Source organism: Castanea sativa, chromosome 4 (assembly GCF_040712315.1).
Source record: "Castanea sativa cultivar Marrone di Chiusa Pesio chromosome 4, ASM4071231v1".
NCBI classification, from domain to species: domain Eukaryota; kingdom Viridiplantae; phylum Streptophyta; class Magnoliopsida; order Fagales; family Fagaceae; genus Castanea; species Castanea sativa.
In genome coordinates this window covers 36,228,209-36,252,370 of record NC_134016.1, presented here as the reverse complement: position 1 = coordinate 36,252,370, position 24,162 = coordinate 36,228,209, and the positions used below count along the sequence as shown (strand labels likewise).

General features: G+C 36.5%; 1 protein-coding gene across 9 annotated transcripts; it reads left to right on the top strand.

Moving 5' to 3' along the window:
* Positions 1-15,582: 15,582 nt before the first annotated feature.
* On the top strand, positions 15,583-22,475 carry LOC142631570 (pentatricopeptide repeat-containing protein At5g61370, mitochondrial). Of its 9 annotated transcripts, none has more exons than XM_075805762.1 (5): positions 15,584-15,945; positions 17,087-18,675; positions 18,875-18,967; positions 19,108-19,345; positions 21,145-22,475. In XM_075805762.1, exon 2 carries the CDS (start codon positions 17,161-17,163, stop codon positions 18,631-18,633), a length of 1,473 nt encoding a protein of 490 aa, XP_075661877.1. In that variant the 5' UTR covers positions 15,584-15,945; positions 17,087-17,160; the 3' UTR covers positions 18,634-18,675; positions 18,875-18,967; positions 19,108-19,345; positions 21,145-22,475. The 9 variants fall into 9 exon arrangements, 8 of the variants coding, with proteins under 8 accessions (XP_075661877.1, XP_075661875.1, XP_075661876.1 ...); XM_075805760.1 differs by having other exon boundaries at positions 15,588-15,945; positions 17,087-18,688; XM_075805761.1 differs by having other exon boundaries at positions 15,589-15,945; positions 17,087-18,729.
* Positions 22,476-24,162: the final 1,687 nt, after the last annotated feature.

Genomic DNA, 24,162 nt, shown 5'->3' with positions numbered 1-24,162 from the left:
CCATTTGTTTAGGAGATGTATTACGCCCGCAACATTTCACAACCAAATATAGGTGGTTAGTTGTTATTAGTTCTAATTTGAACCTACCATTGAAATTACTTTTCTACCATACCAATACAATCCCTAACAACTTGTCATATAGGACTTGTTATGAAAATATTGTGGACATAACACTTCTCTTTTTAATGGTATCTAGCATAATTTTATATTATTTAAAATTTTAAATAACATGACATTCAAATATATTTTTTAATTTATAATATTTAAATTTAATAGATTCATTTGAATATGCTCTATTTGTTTCAATGTAAAATAATTTCAAATGTAAAATATTTTACATGTAAAAAATTTTACCAAATTTTTTTTTAAGTGTTTGGAATACCAAAACACATGAAAATGTAAATCATCACCACCTACCCCCAAATGAGCAAAAGCCACCACCAACCACCTCCACCCCCACCACTAAATGAGCATAAACCATTAAGCCACCTGAAAAAATCAGATCTAGAAGAGAGAGAAAAGACAGCCACCACCATCACAAAATCCCAATCACCACCTAAAAATCTGACCATAAACCACCAACAATCCACAGTATATGAGCATTAAACCTTTTTTTTTTTTTTAATTTTCCTCCACACGTTTTTCTTTCCAAAGGTGTCTTTCCAAATGTGCAGTCATTGATGGGCCACACAAACACAATAAGAGTATATCTCAAAAAGAGAGCATTATATGCCATGTGTCTAATATGCAATTACTTAAGCAGAAGGTCCTCTAATGGTAGTCATGCCCCACTCGTTTTTAGTCCTAAATGTAGTCAAAAAGTCTCTTAATTAAATCCTATGAAGCACGGGTGCGTTTTGAGATTCAGGTTTGAGTGCGGGAGCGGGTATAGGACTCGGCAATTTTTGAAAAAGTAGGGTGCGGGTGCGGCGGGGTGCGGCGATTAAAAAATTATTAAAAATATTTTTATTTATATTGTTAATATATTGCTAAACATACTTTTTTCACATTATATAAATATATACTAAATTTAAGAGCAATAGTAAATAATAACTAGAATACAGAGAATGGGGGAGAGCTTAGCTGAAGAGTGAAGGCAGAGAGTGGGAGAGAGGCGCAAGAAAAATGAAGAGGGAGAGGGTTGGGTCTTGGTTTTTTCCAAACGGTGCGTTTGCACCTTTTTTTTTTTTTTTGAATTTCGGCCGGTATCGGCCGATTTCGCCGGTATTGGTTTGCGCCAATACGGACCAATTCGGGTCGAATTGGTGCGAATCAGCCCGATTTAGCACGCGTCGGCCCGAATCGGGTCGAAAAATTGATATTTTTAATGCCCGACGCGGCATGGACGCGCAGGCAGCGGCGTCGCCTGCGTGTCCCCGCGTCTGACGCGGGTGCGGCGGCCCAAACGCCACACCCGTGCTTCCCAGATTAAATCTCTCTCTCTCTAGATCTAAACAAACACAATAAAAAAAATCTAGTCTCTTGTAGATCTCTGTCACTCTCACAAAGTTTGCACATCAACCATTCAACAACCATAGTTACCATATGAAGTTTAACATCAAGTCATAGCATCAGTAGATGAAGTTTAGCATCAATGGCCAAATTTTTCTCTGAAGTGTGGTGAAGGAACTGCGTTCTGCGTGAAGTTTAGTACCGGTACGAATTTGTCTTCCTTGGCAATTGAGCGTGAGTGATGAGGAGTTGGTGATAGGCGGCACCGGCGGAGCCTAGAGCTAGCTGGTGGTGCCGATTAGAGCTTGCTAGTGGTGGGATAGAGGGATCAGAGGTGGCTGGGTAACCTGGGTTATGGAGATAAATCTGAGAGAGAGAGGGAGCGTGAGAGGGAGAAAGTGTCAAAGTTATCGAGCAAGAGGGAGAGAAAAAATGTAAAATATTTTACCGAAATTTCAAGTGTAAAATATTTTACACAAATTTGCCTAGGTTGATTTGGTCGACTAAAAATATTTTACTTTTGATCAAATATTTTGCCGCAAAACAAACATTGTAAAATGTGAAAATATTTTACATCCAAACAAACGGAGCGTAAGAGGACCCTTTTACATTTTTTATTGCACATTTGAGCTACTTCAAAGTTAAGGTGCTTCTATGTGTTTTTTAGCAAGCCAACCATTTGTTTAGGAAATGTGTTACATTCATAACATTTCACAACAAAACATAGGTAGTTAGTTATTATTGGTTCTAATTTGAACTTACCATTGTAATTATTTTTCTACCCCACCAATACAACCCCTAACAACTTGCCACATAGGATTTGTTGTGAAAATGTTGTGGACATAACATTTCTCTTTACTTAGTATCTTCACAGTCTTGCACGTTTTTGGGGTTTCGGATTTGACAAGTTCTTGGTGTATTCTTTTTTTTCCCCCTTCTTCTTCTTCTTTGGAAAAATTATAATTTATCTTATTTGGTCGAGAAGTGCTATGTCCACAATATTTTCACAACAAATCATAGGTGATTAATCATTAAATTTATTTTTTTGCCTCACTAATAACAACCTGTAAGAACCGGCCACTTAGAATTTGTTGTGAACATATTATGGACATAACATTTTTCTATTTGATTTGGTCTTATCACAATTTACTAAATATGAAATCATTAAGATTTCATCCAAATTTATAGATTTTGCATTTTATGAACTTTCAATTGCAAGTTTTATCCTTTTTTTTTTTTAGAGAGAAGTTTTATCCTTTTTTTTTAGATTAAGCACGTCAAGCTTTATTAAGAAAATCCAGCAATGTCATCTAGGACTATAGAAAGTAAGGGCAGTGGAACATCTTCCATCTACACCGAAAAATCTGAAATACAAAGAGCATGTATTTAATATCCTCCATTAGCAAACTGTCCGAGGAAAGATAAGTGCTATTATTTATCAATGCCGTGGCTAACACCAATGAGTCAGACTCCAAAATAGCACGATGAGAGCCCATCTGTGATGCAAAGGACAATGCTGTTGAAGCTACCATTGCCTCAATCTCCAAGGCCGTGTACAGCTGTGGTAGTTGCTTGGACATTGAAGCCAAAACCATGCCGTTATCGTCTCGGATCACCACACCAATGCCTGACTTTTTTTTTTTAATCTCTGAATGTAGCCCCATCACAGTTAATTTTCACCATTCCTTTTGTTGGAGGACGCCACCTAGTCTGAGTGGCAGTGGCTGCAAGCCGAGGATAAGGTGGCATAGGTACAGTTTGTGCAAACTCGGCAACATGCTCTTTTGCCGTTGCAGCAAGCAAATGAGAGCTGATGCTGGGTTTGTTCAAGCGTACCTGGTTCCTCTGAGTCCAGATTAGCGAAGCCGAAGTAGAGAATAGCTCCAGGTTCTGCTGGTTAGTGATGAGCCACGATAATAATTCCTTGAAGTCCATATAAAGGTGCGATTTCTTCGGCATTGCCACTACGTGTCATCATCCCACATCGCATCTAATTCTCCACATGACCACAGAGCATGGAGTGATGATTCTGGTACCTGCTTGCATTGATCACAGATTGGGTTATCGATAATAGTTCGACACACCAAATTCTCTTTGGTTGGCAGTGAGTTGCAGCATGCCCTACACACCAGATTTTTAATTTTGTTAGGAACTTGCATAGACCAAAGTGTCCTCCACAGATGTTTGTCATTCACCCTCTGCTCTTCATCTAGGAAGCACGGACGTGGCGCGACGCGGCGACGCGCGAGGGACGCCGCTGCTCGCGCGTCGATGCCGCGTCGGCCACGTGTTGTCCTTTTTTTTCCAGCCGACTCGCGCCGACGCGGCGCCGATTCGAGAAGATTCGGGCCGATTCGGCCAGAATTGGCATGTTTCGGCCGTATCGGGATGTATCGGCCGGCGACCGAAACGGCCGAAACAGGCCTCTAATCATGCTGCAACAGCCAAAAACAGCTCTAAATGAGACCCAAAAACCCTAAATCTATCATTCCTTAATTTTATTTTGAATATTTGTTGCTTTTTTTGTGTTTTCTTTTTGGTTTTGTGTCGTGTTTTGTGTTTCTTGCTTTTTTCTTTCTTTGTTTTGTGAATCAAGGCATAGTAAATTAGTAATATGTTTTTTAAGAATATTTTAATAGTAAAAATATATAGAAAATATAAATAAAAATATTTTTTATAATTTTTTAATTGCCGAGTCCCGCCGCACCCGTACCCACCTTTTTCAAAAATTGCCGAGTCCCGCACCCGTACCCGCACCCGTACCCGTACCCGCACCCGCACCCGTGCTTCATAGTCTTCATCTAACTCGGTTTGCTCTTCCGCTTTCAGGAATCTATACTCGGACTTAGAGGTGTAAATGCCGTTGTTTGTGAATGACCAAAACAGACTATCCTCTGCCTCAAACCGTGAGAGTGGGATGGCTTTGATCAAATCTACTTCCACAGGGGTGAAGATGTCGTCTATCATCTCATGGTTCCACTGCCTTGTAGTTTCGTCAATCAATATTGCCACTTTCGCATCTCCTAATGTCTCCACCATAGGTGAAAGAACTTGTGGTGGATTTTTCCTTGGTAACCAATGGTGTTGCCATATGCTCACTGCCTTGCCATTCCCAATCCTCCATCGACATCCCCTAAGTAAAACATCCCTGCCATGTAATATGCTATTCCAAGCATGTGAACCACCACTTGTGTGTTTCGCCTCCATGATTGTACAATTTGGAAAGAAACATGCTTTGAAGACTTTGTAAAACAATGACTCGGGGTTTTCCAAGAGTCTCCAAGCTTGTTTCGCCAACAAGGAATCATTAAACATGGCTATGTCTCTAAATCCCATACCTCTCTCCAATTTTGATTTTGTTAATTCATCCCACTTCAACCAATGTATCTTCCTTTTATCCCCTCTTTGACTCCACCAAAATTTCTTGATCATGGTTTCAATTTCATGGCAAAGACCCAATGGCAATTTGAAGCATCCCATAGCATATGTAGGAATGACTTGAATGACAGCTTTTATGAGTACTTCACAACCGGCTTGAGACGAGCTTTCCTTCCCATCCTTGTAACTTACGCCATACTTTTTCTTTAATAAAATTGAACATTTCCTTCTTCCTCCTATCCACCAAGGATGGCAGTCCAAGGTATTGTTCAAAGTGTACAATTTCTTATAGACCCAAGGCATCCTTGATTTCTTGTTTGGTTGCTTCATCGTTTGATTTACTAAAGAATATGATTGTTTTGTTCTTGTTCACTTTTTGGCCTGATTCCCCTTCATATGTCTCAAGGATCTCCATGATTTTCCTGCATTCATCTCCCGTTGCCCTACAAAAAAGGAAGCTGTCATCTGCATACAAAAGATGGGTTAGTGCTGGACCTCTCCAGCAAAGAGAGAAGCCTTTAATCTCCCCCACACTTGCTGCATGTTGGATGAGACCATGAAGACCTTTCGTGCATAGGAAGAAGAGGAAAGGAGATAATGGGTCTCCTTGGCGAATTCCTCTAGTGGGATGGATTAATCCTTGAGGTTCACCATTGACCATGATGGCGTAAGTGATTGTTTTTACACACACCATAATCAGTCCAATCCACCTCTCATTGAAGCCCATTTTCCTCATGACGTTCTCAAGGTACCCCCATTCCACCCAAGCATATGCTTTGCTCATATTGAGCTTAATTGGCATGTACCCTGTCTTTCCTGAAATCATATTTTTCATACTGTTTAGTGACTCAAATGCAACAAGTATATTATCAATAATCAATCTATTTTTGGCAAAGGCAAATTGGTGCTCAGTGATGATGGTGGGTAGAATTTTCTTAAGTCTATTTGCAAGAACTTTAGAGAAAATTTTATATAGGACATTGCACAAACTAATGGGGCGGTATTGAGTGACATATTCCCCATTTTTTGTCTTAGGAATGAGTGTAATGTAGGTGTGGTTTAGGGGGTATAGGAGTGTGCCTGAATTAAGCCATAATAGGACAGAACTCATTACATCATTGTCAACTACGCCACAAAAGTGCTGGTAGAACAATGGTGGCATGCCATCAGGTGCAGGTGCTTTGAGAGGAGCCATTTGCTTGAGAGCTTCCTTCACTTCCTCAACTTGAAAGGAAGCAATTAGAGCTGCATTCATGTGGTCGGTGATAACCCTTGGAATATGTTCCAAGGCTGCCCCATGAGAGATCAAATTGGAAGAGGTAAAGAGTTCTTGGTAGAAATTGATCAAGTGGGTTGCAATCTCACCCAATTCCACTCTCCAATTGTTGTCCTCATCCCTGATCCCACGGATTAGATTTTTCTTGAATCTTTTAGTGGCTCGGCAATGAAAGAATTTTGTATTATTGTCTCCATTTTTCAGCCAAAGTGTGCGTGATCTTTGGCTCCACATGCATGCTTCCTTGTCCAAGAGAGTGTTAATTTCTTCTTTAAGAGCCCCTAAGTCATGCATTCTACCCATGTATTTGTGCTTCCATTTCGGCAATCACCAAAAGTTCTCTATTCTTTACCAATTCCTTTCTCACATTACCAAAAATATTATGGTTCCACCATGTAAGGTCTTTACCATATTGTTCCACTTTCTTAATGATTGCATCATCTCCATGCCCATGGGAATAGGATGACCATGAAGCCTCCACCATTTCAGCATACCATACATTCGAAAGCCACATCTCCTCAAATCTAAACACCTTCTTCCGTGGTGGATTTTCCAAACCTGACAAATTGATACAAAGAGACAAGTGATCTGATGAGGTGCATTGAAGATGATGAACAATTGTACCTAGAAATTTAAGAAACCAGTTAGCATTGGCCACACCCTAGTCAAGTCTCTCCCAAATAGAGTGGCCATCAGCAAAATGTTTACTCCATGTGAACCTACTACCCACAAAACCCAGAACAAGAAACCCACACTCATTCAACACGTCCCTAAAAAGTTGCATCTGCCCATGGTTGTAGATTGCTCCACCAAGTTTTTCTTCCTGTCAAATTATTTCGTTGAAATCACTGCACACATCCAAGGCACCTCAAGATGATGGTTTAAAGTTCTCAAACTATCCCATGCCTCACTCCATCTTGATGTTTCTGGTTCTCCATAGAAGCCAGTGAACCTCCACTCATTGGCGGAACCTTTATCAATCCAAGTATCAATGTAATAATTGGATGAATCCATCACCATTAAATTCACCCATGACCTCCAAAAAAGTGCTAATCCACCACCATGCCCTACCCTTGGTACGACCCACTTGTGTTCAAAGTCTAAATTTGCTTGAATCATGTCTAGTCTTGCTTCGTCTGCCAGTATTTCAGCAATAAACCCGACAGAGAGATCTTTAGCTTGGATTATCTCGCCAAGCTCTTTCCCTGTACGCAGGTTCCCAAGCCCGCGACAGTTCCACATAGCTTCATACATGTTTAAGTTGCGTTGAATAAAACTCAGAGCTATACAGGTTTAAGCCGCGTTTAATAAAGGCAGCTTTGTTAAAGATTAAAAAAAAATCCAGGACGGGTCTATAGCCGCGTTTTTAAAATGCAGCTTTATCCCTACCCAGCAAAACGTAGCTTCAGAGCTGCTCTATAGCCGCGTTTCATAAACGCGGCTATACGTCCAATGGTGGAGCTGCGTTTTATGAAAACGCGGTTCAAAGCTCATGCTGTAGCTGCGTTTTTGTAAAACGCAACTAAAAAACGCGGCTTAAAAGCGCGTTTTTTGTACTGAGAGGAGTTGTGAACCACGACTTTGATATCTGCTGCTCCCAATTCTTCAAAAACAGCACCATCAAAATTTGTTTTTAGAGTACTTGGGTCAGGTGGCTTCCAGACAGATTGCTTCGGGGGGCTGTTTGTTGACAGATTTACCATGCTGGACTTGAAACTCCTGAAGGTGCTGCTTTGCCAAATTCGAAAGTTTGCCCGGTGGAGCCACTGCCTCTTTAACTCTGCACTTGTTTCTACGATTCCATAGAAACAAGCAAACCATGATAAAAAGCTCCGAACCTTGTGGGCACTGGAATGTCAACCTGAAAAGATCAGCAAAAGAGAATAATGGGTTTGTTGCAGAACGCAACTATCAAATTCAATTCCCCAAATCTCCCTAATTTTTTTAGAACCCCTTAATTTAAATTAGATGATATAACTCTTTGTAAGCTTGTGGAGAAGGGTATTAAGTGTAGGGTTTGTAAATGAGCCGAGCCAATTCGAGAAGTAAAAGTTTAGGATTGATCATTTAGTTTTATTTCGAACACAAGTTGAGTAGCCAAGCTCAAGTTCATTACCAAACTAGACAATACATGTTTAAGTTTGATTCATTTTACCAAACTCAAGCTTGTTCACAAACTACTTAATTAACTTATTGTTTTTCAAAATGTAGTAAACATTACGACTAAATTTTTTCACTTATCACAAATCCATGTTAATACTAAATAACTAAATTATAGTTAAAATCAATATTATTTGAGTTATAGATAAGATAATTTTTGTTAGTGGACATAAAAATTAGATTTATCAAATTTAAATTGTTAGAAGTATACATAAATACATACACACGCTACAAATGAATTATTTTCTATTATCAATAAACTGTAAATAATAATGTGATTTCTTATGATCTTATTTATAAATTCACATAATCTAATCTCAAGCTTATAAATTTATATTTGTATACATGTATACATATAAACATATAATATAAGATATACTTAAATTAAGTTTCATACTTACAAGTTTGTTCATGAGCATATTATTATATTTATAAGGAGAACCATGTTCAAATCCCTCTACTCATTTTCAATTACAATTAAACTAATATATATATATATATATATATATATATATATATATATATATATATATATATATATATAGATACACACACATTTGGCACACTTGTCAAACTTATCAACTCTAATGACAAAAGTTGTGTAGCTCAGTGACATTGTTTTGGTTCCTTTATGAAGAGAACCAGGTTTAATAACAATTAAATTATTGTTATTATTATTATTATATGAACTCTAATGACAAGGTTTAAGCTGTTTGGATTTCCGAATAAAGGCCATATGCAACACTTAACTAAACAAGATCACATTCATATTTCACACTCACATGTTATTTTTTCTTATCAGTTAGTAATACCACCTATTTTTTTCTAATTGGAATTTCCATGAACAATTAAAATTTTATCAGAACAAATTAACACAAGCATATCACAACAAACACTACAAAAACAATTAAAAACCAACCTTATCTTTCTTCGTTTATGGCCTGCATCAAACGACCCTTACTCTCCATTTGTTACCGTCGCCACCAAGCTTGCACGAATAACATCCAAAACAACACCGCCACCGCAACAGGGCTAAATGACCAAAAAGCCCCTTTGGTGTCATCATAATTTCAAAAAGAGAAAACCAATGCAAAAACCTTACAACATAAGACCTCAAGCCCAACCCCAATCCACCTTGTCACCTCACCGAGTCTTTTCACCTGGGAATTAGACGGCGGAGTTGGTTGTGGGTTCGAAGCAATGGAATCGAACGGTGAGGATAACAATGATGAAGATGGAAATGGTGGTGGTGATGAATTGCTAATGATGAAGATGAAGATGATGGTGAAGGTGATAATGGGTGTTGTTGATTTTGTTTGGAAATGGGGAGATTTTCATGGTTGATTGGTGGGAAGATGGAGCAATCATTGTGGGTGGGAGAATCTCTGATCACTGCCATGGATCGATCTTTCAATTAGATTTTTTCCAAGGATTGGATTTGTTCACATTCTTTTGGATCTTCATGAACCAAAACCAGATCATCATCCACCATTTTTTTTTCTCTTTTCAATTCTCTCTCTCCCAACTGTCAAGGAGGTGGTGGGAGTAGGAAAGTGTGTTTCCAAATGTCAAACATAAGACACTTTCGAACATATAAGCACACGTAGAAATTCACTATTTTTGTCATAACACCGACGTCACTTTCACCTTGAATTGTTGGACTCAACTGAAATTTCGTCTTCTAATTTTATTTTGGTTAAATTGAATGCTCTAAGTTTTAAATTTATTTAATTTAGGCTTTTTATTCAATTATATTAAAGGTGTATTTGGATACCGCTTATTGCTGAAAACTGAAAACATTGTAACAAAATCATTTTAAAACGTGTGAATAGTATTGTGAGACCTAATTTTAAAGAAAAATTTGCTGAAAAAAGTATTTGTAGATCCCATAAACAGTGCATGAGACCCATACAAAAAAACGTGTGAGCTGAAAAACGTGCAAAACGCGCTTCCCAAACTCACACTAAGTGTTTGTTTGGATACCAATAAAAAATTAAAATTATTTTACTGTTCAGCTTATTTTTGTTACTATTCAAAAGCTCCACTGCACTTTTTGGTACTATTCATAGGCACCGCTGTACTATTTCAACTAATTTTTACTTTTATCTACAATACTTTCAGCGATAAGTTTTCAGTTTCAGCAAAATAAGCGGTACCCAAACAGATCCTAAAAAATTTTATTTTCAAAAAAAAAAATTTACATGAAAAAATCTATAAAATTAATAAAAAAAATATTTTATAGATTTTTTATGTAAGAATTAAAAAAAAAAAAAAACTTTTTTTCTAATTAGTTAATTGCATACTTAATAAAAAAAATTTAAAACAAAATTAGACAAAATGTCTGAATTAAATAATTTTGAAATGGTGGGGTCTATCATAAATGTGAAAGGAATGAACACAATTTTTCCGTACTCCAAAAACATCAAAGAATTTTATTTTATTTTTATATATTCAAGTAGATTATAATACTAGCTAGTTTGATCCCATTTTGGTAGGAAAAAAAAAAGTTGTTTTAATTTCATTTTGGATGTGGAAGAGTTTGTATTATCTCTTTTTGGAAGAGATAGAGAGAAAGAAACAGTGTGGTTTTAGAGTCACTATTCACAGCCATTGTACTATCTTCCTTCCAATAACTGCTATGCCACCGCCTTTCCTTACTCTATCAACCACCAAAGCATTTAAGAACCCAATTTCTAACAAAATCTTTGTATACTTCTATTGTCCAACTGGATTTCCATTAGGAAAACCATTTTGTGAGGGAATTACGCCTTATGATGGAGTGAAGCTCTTAAATTAGAGGAATTATTCAATCATTTTAGAGGAGCATCTCAATAATGTTCAGTGATCCTACCATCCAATAATATAATGTCATGTATTTAAATTAATAAACTAACGTCCTAATCAATAAAATAAATAAGTAAACCCTTTGGATGAGACCATCACCACCACCTTCCCCAATGCTGACAAGTTCTCTGCACCACCATCGGGAAAAAAAAAAAAAAATGTTAAACCACCATCCACCATGCCCATTTTCAGATTTATAGTAGCATAGTGGTGGCCCAATTCATCAAATGCATACATTTTTTTAGCTTTAGATTTTCCATCTTCCTCACTAAATTCATACTAGATCAATGAGAACAAGAATGGCGTCTAATGACTCAAATCTAAATAGTTGCTTCCCGTGTTGAATTGGGAAAGGTGGTGGTGATAGTATCGCTATGAAAGTTTTAATTATTTTATTTTATTTATTTGGATAGTGTAATTAGAATTGTGAATATGATCTAACTCAATTAATTTGTACAAACAACATTATATTATTAGGTAGGAAGATCAATTAATTTGTACAAACAACATTATATTATTAGGTAGGAAGATCACTGAATATTGTTGAGGTGGTCTTCCAAGTAGACTAAAAATATTTTCTTGAATTGTATGCGAATTTCTTAGTCCACGACAATTTCAACTAAAAATAATCATTGCATTTGGCGAGACTGCTCTACCGTAGCTACGAAACATTGAGAGCTGCCTTCATAAAACTCAGCCACCTTAATTATTATTATTTTTTTTTTAAGTTTCATAATCATGCCCCTCCTGCATAAGTCCATAGTACCTAGCATGACTAGTCCCTCCTTACTTGTCGGTGATTGGAGCCCATTACTATGTTCCAGCTTCTTTAGGTCACTGTTTGCTTTAATCATTGGGCCTACTTCAAATGTTGCTTTATTAGGTCCATTTATTACCATTGTTGCTCAAGTGACCCACTAATAATCCATCCATTGCCGTCTATCTTTATTAAATTCAATATATATATATATATATATATATATATATATGAATGAGTTGAGACCATAAAATTATTAGGTATTCTCGGAGTACCATAAATGTATACTTTTTCTTTCACATAAATAGTGAGTCCTACCATAAATTTAATTAGTGAGACTCACCATTCATGTGAGAGGAGGGAGTACGCATTTATAATACTCCGAGAATACACAATAATTTTCCAATTACACATTGTATAACTCTAAACAATGTTACACCACCTAATTCTACCGTTGGATTACATGTTCTATATATTCTAAACATGCATGCCAATTTTCATACCAATCGAATGTTATTTACCATTTGAACTATAAACTTATCTTTTATACATTATTTTAAACTACAAAAATTCGAATTTATACAATTGATAGATGACATGACTATTGATCTTTGATAATCTTGAAATTTTACAAAAACTCGAATGTACCATTCGATTCATAGCTCATCTTGAAATTGATAGATGACATGACTATTGATCTTTAATCCAACGTCAATTTGTCAAAATTCGCATCTAATTAAAAAAATATTGAGTGGCGTAACTTGAACCCCTGCGATTTATATATATACTAGCCTCTCAGCACACGCTCACACGCGTGCTTAAATGCTCTTCTATTTTTTTGGGTAAAATTTAATAATTTGCACCAATTAAAATTTTAATATCTGGTACAAACGCATAACAAATTATAATTAATGCAAATTATTAAATTTTACCAAAAAAATAGTAACTTTTTAACATGGGTTTCTAAAAAGAAAAAATTTAACATGGGTTTAAAAAAAAATTCGGCCAATTAAAAAAATAAAGAAAGAGAAAAGTTTAAACCTGAAGTTTGTTTCTGAATATATATATATATATATATATATTTATATTTATATTTAAGGGGCATCCCCTGTTTGGACCAGCTTTGTTTTGTCCAAAATATCCTTATTTCCTTAAATTTAAATAGAAACAGAACTAAAGGACAACAAAGTAAAAATACATCTTTAATTCCCACTAAAACATTGCCTACAAAATAAGATTACTCTCCCACTAAAACTTGCTTTCTCCCTATTTTAGGATTAAAAAAAAAAATACCTCCAGCTCACTTTGACTCTCATTAAAACTGGTCCTTAAATGCTAAGGCCGTTTGTAAATTAAATCATGTTTGAGAATAGCTTATTTAGCTGAAACTGAAATTTTTTTGCTAAAAGTTAGCTAAAATAATACCGTAGGACTTATAAATAGTAAAAAAAAAAACAATAAAACCCATGATAATTGCAAAAATAAATTAACTAGGAAAAAAAAACTGACTTTTTAAAACTTTAAGAAGGTGTTTGGTAGAGTAGTTTAAGATGAGATTTTTGTAGTTTTTTGAAATACATGTGGGTGAAAAAGTGTGTGAAAAAGTATGCAATTTTGTTTAAAATGTGAAAATGTGAGTTTTGAATTACTCACCAAACAAGCCCTAAATTTCATTATTCCCTTTTGGATTTTTTTTCCAAATAATCAAATCCCTCAAACAATTTCATTAGTTAGTAAGGTTTTGAAACAATTTAGCAATCTAACAAATCAACTTAATTAGACTCGATTTTGCTCAGTTGGAAATGGAAATCAAGTGTAGGACACTAGAGTTTTATACTCGAGATTGCAACACTCGAATTCCAGAGGCAGAAACCCAGATCCAACACGAACCTACAAGGCACAAACTTCCTACATGAAGATGAGGAGGAAGAAGAAGCACAAGGAGGCAAAACCCAGATCCCACATGAACCCAAAGCAAGGCACAAACTTCCTACACGAAGATGAGGCGGAAAAGAAGCACAGGGAGGCAAAATCGGCAATCAAGTGGACAGAGGATGATGAAAAGAATCTAATGGATTTGGGGACTTCAGAGCTCGAAAGGAACCAACGCTTGTAGAATCTTATTTCAAGGAGGAGAGCCATATTTTGACAGTAAGAAGCAATCCTTTTGATCTCTCTTATGATTCCTATACCCCACCTGGTTCCGCACCATCAATATTGGTGCCAAGACGAAATCATTTTGATCTTCCTTTTGGTTCTGCACCATCAAGAGGATTTTTTTTTTTAAAAATAACTATAAAATCCAAGCTATATTATTATTTAGCCAAGGTTTGAAATTATTTTGGTATCTAACAAATCGAGTCTCTTAAACTCGATTTTGGAGAGCATCTCGATTTCATTTAAATTGAAATTCCAGCATTGCGGACTCGATTTCTCTATCTCTCACCCTCAACCAGAAACCCAAACCAGAGACCCAGGCGGGGACAGCGAAGGTGAAGCGATGGCATTAGGTTTGTTGGCGAAGACGGAGATCAAACCAGAGAGATCAAACTCGTTTCTTGACGGAGTGAGAGACGGAGAGAGCATGCCTGAGAAATCGAGCTACAGAGAAGAGGACAAGGAAGCACCACACCGGTGTAGATGAACCACTACGCCGTTCCGAACAAAACCGCCAAGGTCTACCGAGTCCGACTCTGAGTTCCGAGTCCACATCCGAGCCGCAATCACGACATCAATCAAGTGGGTTTGATGATTTCGTTATGCTCTCTGGGTTTGCTTGGATCTATGTTGTTTCTCTCCTGTTTGATGAGAGAGTATGAAATCGAGTTTATAAACGTCAATTTTAAGGAAATCAATTTTTACAGACTCGATTTCACTAAACCAAAATCGAGTTTGTTGTGCTCAAATTGTTAGTTTCTCAAATAGTTTTGAAAACGTTATAACTAACAAAATTGTTTAAAAATCATTGTTACTTTTGAAAAAAAATCCCCATCAAGATCGTGGGGGCCAAAATGGGCAATTAGCCATAGATGCTAAAGAATATAGTTAGTAGGCATTGGTTTGAAAGTATATATAATAGTAACATCTTGACTCTTAGAGAGTCGATTTTGGGGTTATAAATCGAGTTTTTAATGATCGATTTTATGGTCTGATTCTGTCCGATATGGCATTTTTTCCACGTGGCGACTACTTGGAAATCGAGTCTCTAAGACTCGATTTACAAGCCAAAAAACTTTTCCTCTACGTCCATCCATTCCCAGAGCAAAACCCACCAAAAAAAAAAAAAAACCCACCTGGGTCTCGCTGCCTGGGCGCGCGACCCAAGTGGGTTTTTTTTTTGGCGGTGGGTTTCCACTGGGAATGGATGGACTCAGAAAATTTCGAGTCTCTAAGACTCGATTTCCAAGTAGTCACCATGTGGAAAAAATGCCACATCGGACAAAATCAGACCATAAAAATTGAGCATTAAAGACTCGATTTATAGCCCCAAAATCGACTCTCTAAGACTCGAGATGCTAGTAAAAAATATAGTTTGTAAACCTTAACTACTAACTATATTATTCAACATCTATGACTAATTGCCCATTTTGGCCGATCGTGGGTTTGTCTCTAGAACTCGAGTCAATCACTCTCAAGTATGAAACTCAAGTGTGAAATACTCGATTTCTAAGCAATTAGCGAAACTCGACCTCTGGTCGCGCGATTTCAAAGCGCAGAATCGAGTCTAAATACGCTAAATTATTTCAAAACCTTGCTATCTAACAAAATAGTTTGGTTTTTATGGTTATTTTCAAAAAAAAATCTTTCCCTTTTTCTTTCTCTCTTCTTCACACAGACCAGACATCTTTCTCATTCTTAAGCTCAAGTTCAAGCTCATAGACTCAGCACAGCATAGGACCAAAAACCTCCGCCACCAGACGGTTTTAGAGCCGATTTATCCACAAACTCACGCCATACGCTGCTTTTTAAAGCTGGGTGGCTGGGTCTGGCTGATTGGTGAACGGCGGTTGCTCGGTTGCGATGTATGGTGGACGACGGCGGTTGCAAGGTCACGATCTGGTGGAGCTTGACATCGTGGGTATGGTTTTTTTTTTTTATATTTATTTATAAATTGATTTGGGTTTTTCTTTGTGGGGTTTAAGGTATGAATTGTGTGATGTTGGATGGTGGATCTGTTTGGGTTTGAGGACAATGGGTGGTGCCGTGGTGGACGGCGGTTGCTGGGTCATACAATGTTTGCCGTTGTGGGTATAGATTTTGTTTTGAAATTTTATTATATTTGGGTCTATTTCAGGTTTGATATTGGATGATTGATTGGTTGGTTTGATCTATGTTTAATTGTCTTGTGTAATGCTGGATCTAATTGGGTTGATCTTGGTTTTATGTAGTGCAATTTTTCGTTTTTGGAATGATATGAAATTTTTTTCCCTTGTGTATGGTATTGGAAAACGAATATTGGTTTGGTGATTTTTTTTTTTTTTTTCGTTTTGGATATTGGTTTGAGCTTGAGAGTCAGAGAGAGATGTTTATGTTCTGGCATGAAGAAGAGATAAACTGATGAAGTGAAGAAATGAAGAATGTAAAAGAAAATCGTTTGGGAGATGTGAACAAACGGCAATACTCATCGTTGCTGTTGAAGTACCAAATTGGTCATTTTCAAAAAGTTTTGGATGTGTTTGGTTTTATCCCAAACCTCAGGGTAGATTTTATTTTGCAGATTCTAGAATGGAAACCATAGTGAATAATTTTTCTGCTTCAGACTAAAACACTGGACATCCTCCTTTCTCCCTCTCTATTCTCCATTCCCCTTACCCAATTCCTTACCCCACAACCTTTACAGCTGCTGGTGATTGCATAAGTGCCCATCCCCGCACACCATAATATCCGAGGTGACCCAATATCTCTCTCTCTCTCTCTCGATTCTATCAAAATATATTTGTATTTGCTTTGACATGTGTTAAAATGCTTGGAAGCTTACTTTTGTTTTGTGGGTATTCATTTTCCATCACAAATTCATAACTTCATTAACTGTCAAACTTACCTTTACAGTTTATAACATTGTTTTTCTATTTATAATTCGCATGTTAGATTTACTAGAAGATTTTTTTTTTTTTTTTTCGGGTGATGATAAACGAGTTCCTCGTTTGTGTTTTTAGTTTTCTTGGTCAGTCAGATATGGAAAAAAAACTATTTTTTTTTTAATATAACTCTCTCTTCAGGTTCATTTTCTCATACATGCCGCCCATGTGATGCGTGTTCATTACGTGTTTGGTAAATTTCGTTATAGAAGACGATGCATTTCATTTTGAAATCTTTGAAATGGCAAAGCTTTTTGCTGCAAAATATCAAGACCCAGAACCACAGATATGTTTTTTTGTCTCTCTACTGCACAATGCAGCCAAACCTGGCACTGCCTGAGCTGCAGGAGCTGTGTAGTGTTGTTTCAAGCACAGTTGGTGGTTTGGATGAATTAGAGTTGGGGTTAAATAAATTTACAGGTTTTTTAACGTCGTCACTTGTGACCCAGATAATAGATTCTTGCAAGCAAGAAGCACCCACTAGAAGATTGCTGAGATTCTTTTTGTGGTCTCATAAGAATTTGAAGTGTGGTTTGGAAGACAAGGATTACAATAATGCCATTCGGGTGTTTGCAGAGAAGAAAGATCACACAGCAATGGATATATTGATTTCAGATCTTGGGAAGGAGGGTCGCGTAATGGACACTCATACTTTTAGTGTTGTAGTTGACATGTTGGTTAAACTAGGGAGAGAAGATGAGGCATTGGGTATTTTCAAGAACTTGGACAAGTACAAGTGCCCCCAAGATGGAGTTACCGTTACTGCAATTGTTAGCTCTTTATGTGCAAAAGGGCATGCTAGGAGAGCGGAGGGGGTTGTGTGGCATCACAAGGATAAGATTTCTGGAATTGAGCCTTGCATTTACAAGAGACTTCTTTATGGTTGGTCTGAGCAGGAGAATGTGAAGGAAGCACGAAGGATTATCAAAGAGATGAAGTCAGCTGGGTTCATGCCAGATTTATTTTGCTATAACACATTCCTTAGATGCCTTTGTGAGAGGAATCTTAAACGTAATCCTTCCGGTCTTGTTCCTGAGGCCTTGAATGTGATGATGGAAATGAGGTCTTATAAGATTTCCCCAACGTCAATTAGTTATAATATTTTGCTTTCTTGTCTTGGAAGGACAAGAAGAGTGAAGGAGTCTTGTCGAATTCTTGAGATAATGAAGAAGTCAGGTTGTTCTCCGGATTGGACTACCTATTATCTTGTTGCAAGGGTATTGTATTTGACTGGGAGACATGGTAAAGGTAATCAGATAGTGGATGAGATGATTGGGATGGGGTTGATACCAAATCGTAAGTTTTACTATGATTTGATTGGTATTCTATGTGGAGTTGAGAGGGTGAATCATGCTCTTGAGCTCTTTGAGCGAATGAAGAGGAGTTCATTGGGTGGTTATGGGCCAGTTTATGATGTGCTCATACCAAAAGTTTGTAGCGGAGGGGACTTTGAGAAGGGGAGAGAGCTTTGGAATGAAGCCACAAGATTGGGTGTTACTCTTCGTTGCTCAAGTGACGTGTTAGATGCTTCAATCACTGAGGTTTTTAAGCTAACAAAGAAATTGGAAACAACCAGCCTTGCTGACTTCTCCACAGCCAAGAACCGGGAACAAGTGGCAAACAATATTGAAAAAGCAAAGAAGAAAAAGAATGATAAGAAGAAAAAGAATACTTCCACTTCAATTTGATTAGTTTATATCTCCTTCTACAAAGCTGTCATGACCCATGAGGCGTTCTTTTTCTGTGAGCACATTTATAGATATGTTTGTTGGCAATTAACTAATGTAATGTTCTGGCTGAATCATAATTTAGAGATTGTTCTCCCCTGGTTGTATAATTTGATGTGTCAAAAATTGTATAGTGTTTGTGTCATTGCAGTCTATGACTTCCCTTGAACTGCCTTAGTTACCATGATCATTTATCTTGCAGAGTCATGCCTGTTGATCCGTGCCTTGTAGGAGAATGTGACATGTTTCGGGGAATGATGGACAACTTATGTTCAGCTTGGCCATCAGAAAATTGGTGTGCATCATCTGGCTAATATATTTAAATGTTATAAAAATTGTTCCTTAATTGAGTTAGCTTTAGCAAATAAATCTTGTACTTTTTATTTTATTTTATTTTTATTGATAATAGTCTTCTTCTTTTTTTAACATATGCAGTTCAAATGCCACATTGGCGTTGAAGATTTCATTGACCTCTATGGGTTAGAGGGGTCTTTGTAGTTTTCTATTTACATTATTTTGGATGTAAGGAAAAGAAAGATGAGAAAGCAAAAGCAGGTGAGGAAGAGCTAATTCCTTTGCTTTGTGATTGAATGAAAATGGAAGAGGTAATTCCATTTTGGCCCTCAATTTCACGTACCTCCTATTTGGAGGGAGCCCAAAGGAAAAGAAGCTGGTAATTATCATCAAATGCTTTTTATATTGAGAAATTACTATAACCTTTACGTGAATTGTTTATTACCACACTTTTTCTCTCTTTCCTCTAATATTCAGGCTCTCATTCTCATATCTGCATTCTTACTGTTTTAAGGGCATAAAGTAAAAATATATATTTTCCTTTTTTTTTTAGCAAGTCAAACAAAGGCAAGATATATATTATTTTCTTTTCCCTTTTTTTCCCCCTCCCTACACCAAAACACACCTACAGAAAAACTTTTTCTGTTTCCTTTACCTCCCCTTCATCACTCTTTTCCTTTCTTTTTCGTCCTCAAGTGCTAGCAAATATAGCATTAGTTGAGTTAGTTAAGTGGTTTATTGTTTCACTCATAGTCTTAGCCACCTTAAATGAAATTTCTTGGCATCAGAATTCACTAGCATTATTGGTAATAGATGGGAATTGCAACACATGTTTCTTTCATAGATTGATTGATTCTCACAGACGTATCATTGTTCAATCATTCGAGAGGCCTGGAGATGGATGATATAATTTATGAGGACGAATCTACAGTTCATGAGCAAGTGGTGCAATTTTATAAGAAACTATATTGGGGACCTAATGCGGATGGGTTAGAGTTTGCTAGTATTGATGAGAATGAGAGGAAATTCCTTGAGGGGAAATTTGCAAAGGAGGAAGTCATATAGGTTTTGAAGGAGATGAAGGGTTACAAAGATTTAGGTCTGGATGGGTTTACTAGGGCTTTTTTCAAAAGTTGTTGGAGGGTGGTTGAAGCAAATGTTATGGCTTTATTTTTATTTTTTTGGCAGATTTTCTTTGGCATTGTGAATTTGAAAATCTCTCAATGCCTCCTTCCTTGCGTTGATTCCCCAAAAAGAATAATGCCATTAATTTTTGAAATTTTTGGCCCATTAGCCTTGTTGAGAAGTGTGTATAAGTTTGTAGCAAGGGTGTTGACTAATAGAATGCAATTCACATGAACTCATCTTTAGGTCATGTAATGCTTTTGTTGGAGGCAGAAAGGTATTGGATTCAGTTCTTATTGCTAGTGAGTGTCTGGATAGTAGAGTAAAGAGTTGTATCCTAGGAGTGATTTGTAAGCTAGATATTGAGAAAGCCTGCAATCATATGAATTTGGACTCATTGATTTATCTATTAGATGGTATAGGATTTGCGGAGAGGTGGAGGAGGTGGATGCTTTGCTTGTGTTTCTAGTGTCTGCCTCTTAGTTCTGGTCAATGGTTCCCATGCTGGCTTTTGGTAGCAATTCTTGGTTGTTAAGGCAAGTGGATTCTTTACCACCACTTCTATTTATTTTGGCCATAAAGGTGCTGAGTCAGATGCTAAAGGAAAGTGGGGGAGAGGTTTTATCCGTGATTTTTGAGCAGGGCCTAATGTGTCTGATGGTTTGAGTATCTCACAGTGACACACAAATTAGGCCCCACTATGTCAGGGTTTGATATGCCTGTGAGAATTAGCCAATCTATGAAAGAAGGGTGTTTTGCTATCCCCTCCTTTAATTATAAAGCTTGTGAATTCTGACTGCCAAGAAATTTCTCTAGGGTGACTAACACTAAGTTTGGTTCCTCCTTGTTGATAATTAAAAATTTGTGATTTGATATTTGGGGAAGGGGGGATTTGAATCATGGATGTTTCTATTGGAAACATTAGGAAATGCCATAAACACTGTTTGATTCCTAGATTTGGTCACTTAATGCACAAGCGTCATTTAAGTAATAAGAAACGAATATGGTGAGAATAGGTTCAATCTAACTTGTCATTTAATTGTTGGATTGCAGTGCTAAACATGCAAAGCTGTGGATAGAAGCATATCAAACTAGGTATCAAAGGTAAAGTATGATGTATCACTAATCTGGGCACATAATTTTGTTTAAGTATTAAAAAGCAATCCTTTGGATCTGGTGATGTATTATGTTGTAGTATCAAAACTCACAGATCCACCCTAGCTACAATTCAGATGCTGATCCCTTGTTCAGCCACACTTCATTAATTGGATTTGCTGAGCTCATTTTGCAGTCCCATACTCAGTCACTTTGTGCTTCAGCTTAGATTCAGATATGACAAACTTTTGCCGAGAATTGCCAATAGTAATGTGATTGTATTCTCATCAACATCTGGAGAAGAAGCATACTTAATTACCTTGTCAAGTAAGATGTGGGCATAATATAAACAATAGAGGTGCCATCAATTATGCCAAAAGCCCGTGCTTCATCGTGAATGTATAAGAGAAATGTTATCTAATGGACGTCCTTGATCTTGTTAGTTTTTTATAACCAGAAGTCTGAAGGGCAAGCAGCATTTAATCATTAATAATAATACCTAGATGGAAATAGGTGTTAGCTACAGACGAGATAAAGCCTCCATGACAGCTAAATGTGGTGCTACATAATAAACAAAAGTTCTGGTTGTGAACAAACCCAATTTTTGCCAGTGTCAGCGGCTTTGTCGGCCTCTCTGTAGCAGTGCAGGAGATGGACCTTCAACTTTTGTAGAGTCCACATTGATTAATAATTTGTAAACATTGAGAATTTTAGCCATATAAAGGCCATCGCTTAAAGCCCAGAGATTGGCAGAAAGAACTGAAGTAGAGCCAATTGATCTTGAGAAGGAAGCTTGGCTGGTGAGGCTAAGCAATTTATTTGAGCTAATTAGGTTCAAAGTTGAACAATTTTCTTTAAATGATTAAATCAAAATTTAGTACAGTGGCTAAAAAAGAGGGAGTGCAGTAGACAAGACAAGATATTGCATTTAATTCCCTTGAGCAAATCGGTGCAAGAGTTGAATAATTATTTGATTTCTGAACCACCTAGATGTGACCATTTGGAAAACCTCAGATGGGTGATGCATCTTGTTGAGGTGTAATACTTTAATGGCCCATGGGGCCTGCTTAGGTAAGGCTTGTATGTTCATCAACCAGATACCAATTACCTTAATGCCAAATTGGATCTTTGTAAACCCTAGTTTGTGACCACAATGTTAAAATTACTTGGGAAATATTTATTTTCATTTACATCCTTCAATTTTTAGGAGACACTTTGTTTAACTTTCTTTTTTGGATAGATATTATAAAATAGCAACCTATTACGTTTGTTCTATGATGATTACTCTTTATCATTAAGTTAAGGCACGTCAATTGGTTTTTAGTGTAGACAGAGTTCGAACTTTAGATCTCTTGTCCAACGACAAGAAACTTTACTTATATATATATATATATTTTTTTTGTTGAGAAAGTGAAACTTTACTAGTTGAGTTAATTGGAACCTACTTTGCATAACTTGTTAAGAATTTGTTTGCTAGTTGGATCAAGGAATGTTATTGAGGTTTTAAATTTTGTTCCAGTGCTTAATTTGGTGCACTTACTACCATGTTCCATTTCGGTCTAAATTTTGTTGTTTCAAACGAACTATGGTTGTTTTGGTCTCTCAATTCCGAACTATTCTAGAAAATGTTAGATTTTTTAAAACGCTGAAGCCCAAATTTATTACTTGACTTATTTTATTCCCATATCATATAGAAAATCTTGTATTATATATATATATATATATATATATATATATATATATATATATATATATATATATATATATTCAATGCATAATCCAAAAACGACGTGCACTGGTGCACATCGACATCGATATCAGAATGTTTAGTTCTAGTTGTCAATTCAGACGGCCTCTAAAACGAAATTCAAGACCTTGAGTTGGACTCCGCTAAAACAATGCAGCTATAGTATGGATAAATAGAACTAATTTCTTTCATGTCTTAACACAAAGTGGATGTCTATTTTCCATTACTTCATTGCAAATAAAACAAGAGTTCGACAGTGCATCTTCCAACAATGTGGTAGGGAATCCTAAACAGTAACCAAACCTCTTATAAGAAGAAGCAAAAAAAAGGGAGAACCAATAGTTGTATTATACTAATTCACAACATGTGTCAAAATATGATTGGTTTAAAAAATTAAATCAAATTTGACTGGCAAAATAACTAAACAATTAGATTGAATTAAAAAAAATTTTAAACACATATCATGTCAAGATTAACCATAATTAGTAACCAAACCACCTAAGTGATAAATTATTTTATGCACTAGTTATATGTAGCAAATATATCATTTTACATAAACCCCAAAGGCATGTGGAATCCACATGTTGTGAGACTGCAACTGCATAACACGTAAATGCATAAGATATCTCCCCCCACTTAAGAAATTTTATTTTGTATAATTGTGATTTGTAATATGTAATATCCCTCTCACATGAGTCCACTCTCATATGAAAAAGGTTGCACATGATCCCTCTCACATGAGTGCTCAAGGAGATGAAATGAGTTTTGTTTTAAAGGATTATTAATTTCAATCTCTTGAAACTATTGGATCTTTAGGTGGGATTCAGGTCAAATCATGACTCAATTTATATTAGGAAGTACATGCAGCTCCCTAATCGTTTAGGTTTAAGCTGTAATTTTTCAGAAGGTAAATGTTTAATTGGGTTTGTATGATTGCTACAATTGGTCACTCTTGTGTTTATTGCCCTTTGAGCTTGTGTTGATTGTGAAATTTTTTATGAAATATCATGTAAAACTTATGCACAATTTCGTAGTTTCTTAATTGCAATATATTAGGTTCTCTAATTAAATTCAAATACATAGTTAGATTGAATTAATTGTCTTTGAAAAAAATATTGTTGATTATGTTTCATTAGTCATTTCAACTATAACAAGAATAAGTCTAGTGAAAAGCTTGTCACAATTTGGTTGCCCAGACTTGAACACGGGGGCCTCTTGGGTGTGAGGAG

What these genes read in the sequence shown, in the direction of transcription:
- LOC142631570 (XM_075805762.1), top strand. Translation starts at nt 17,161, where the DNA reads ATGCATTTCATTTTGAAATCTTTGAAATGGCAAAGCTTTTTGCTGCAA.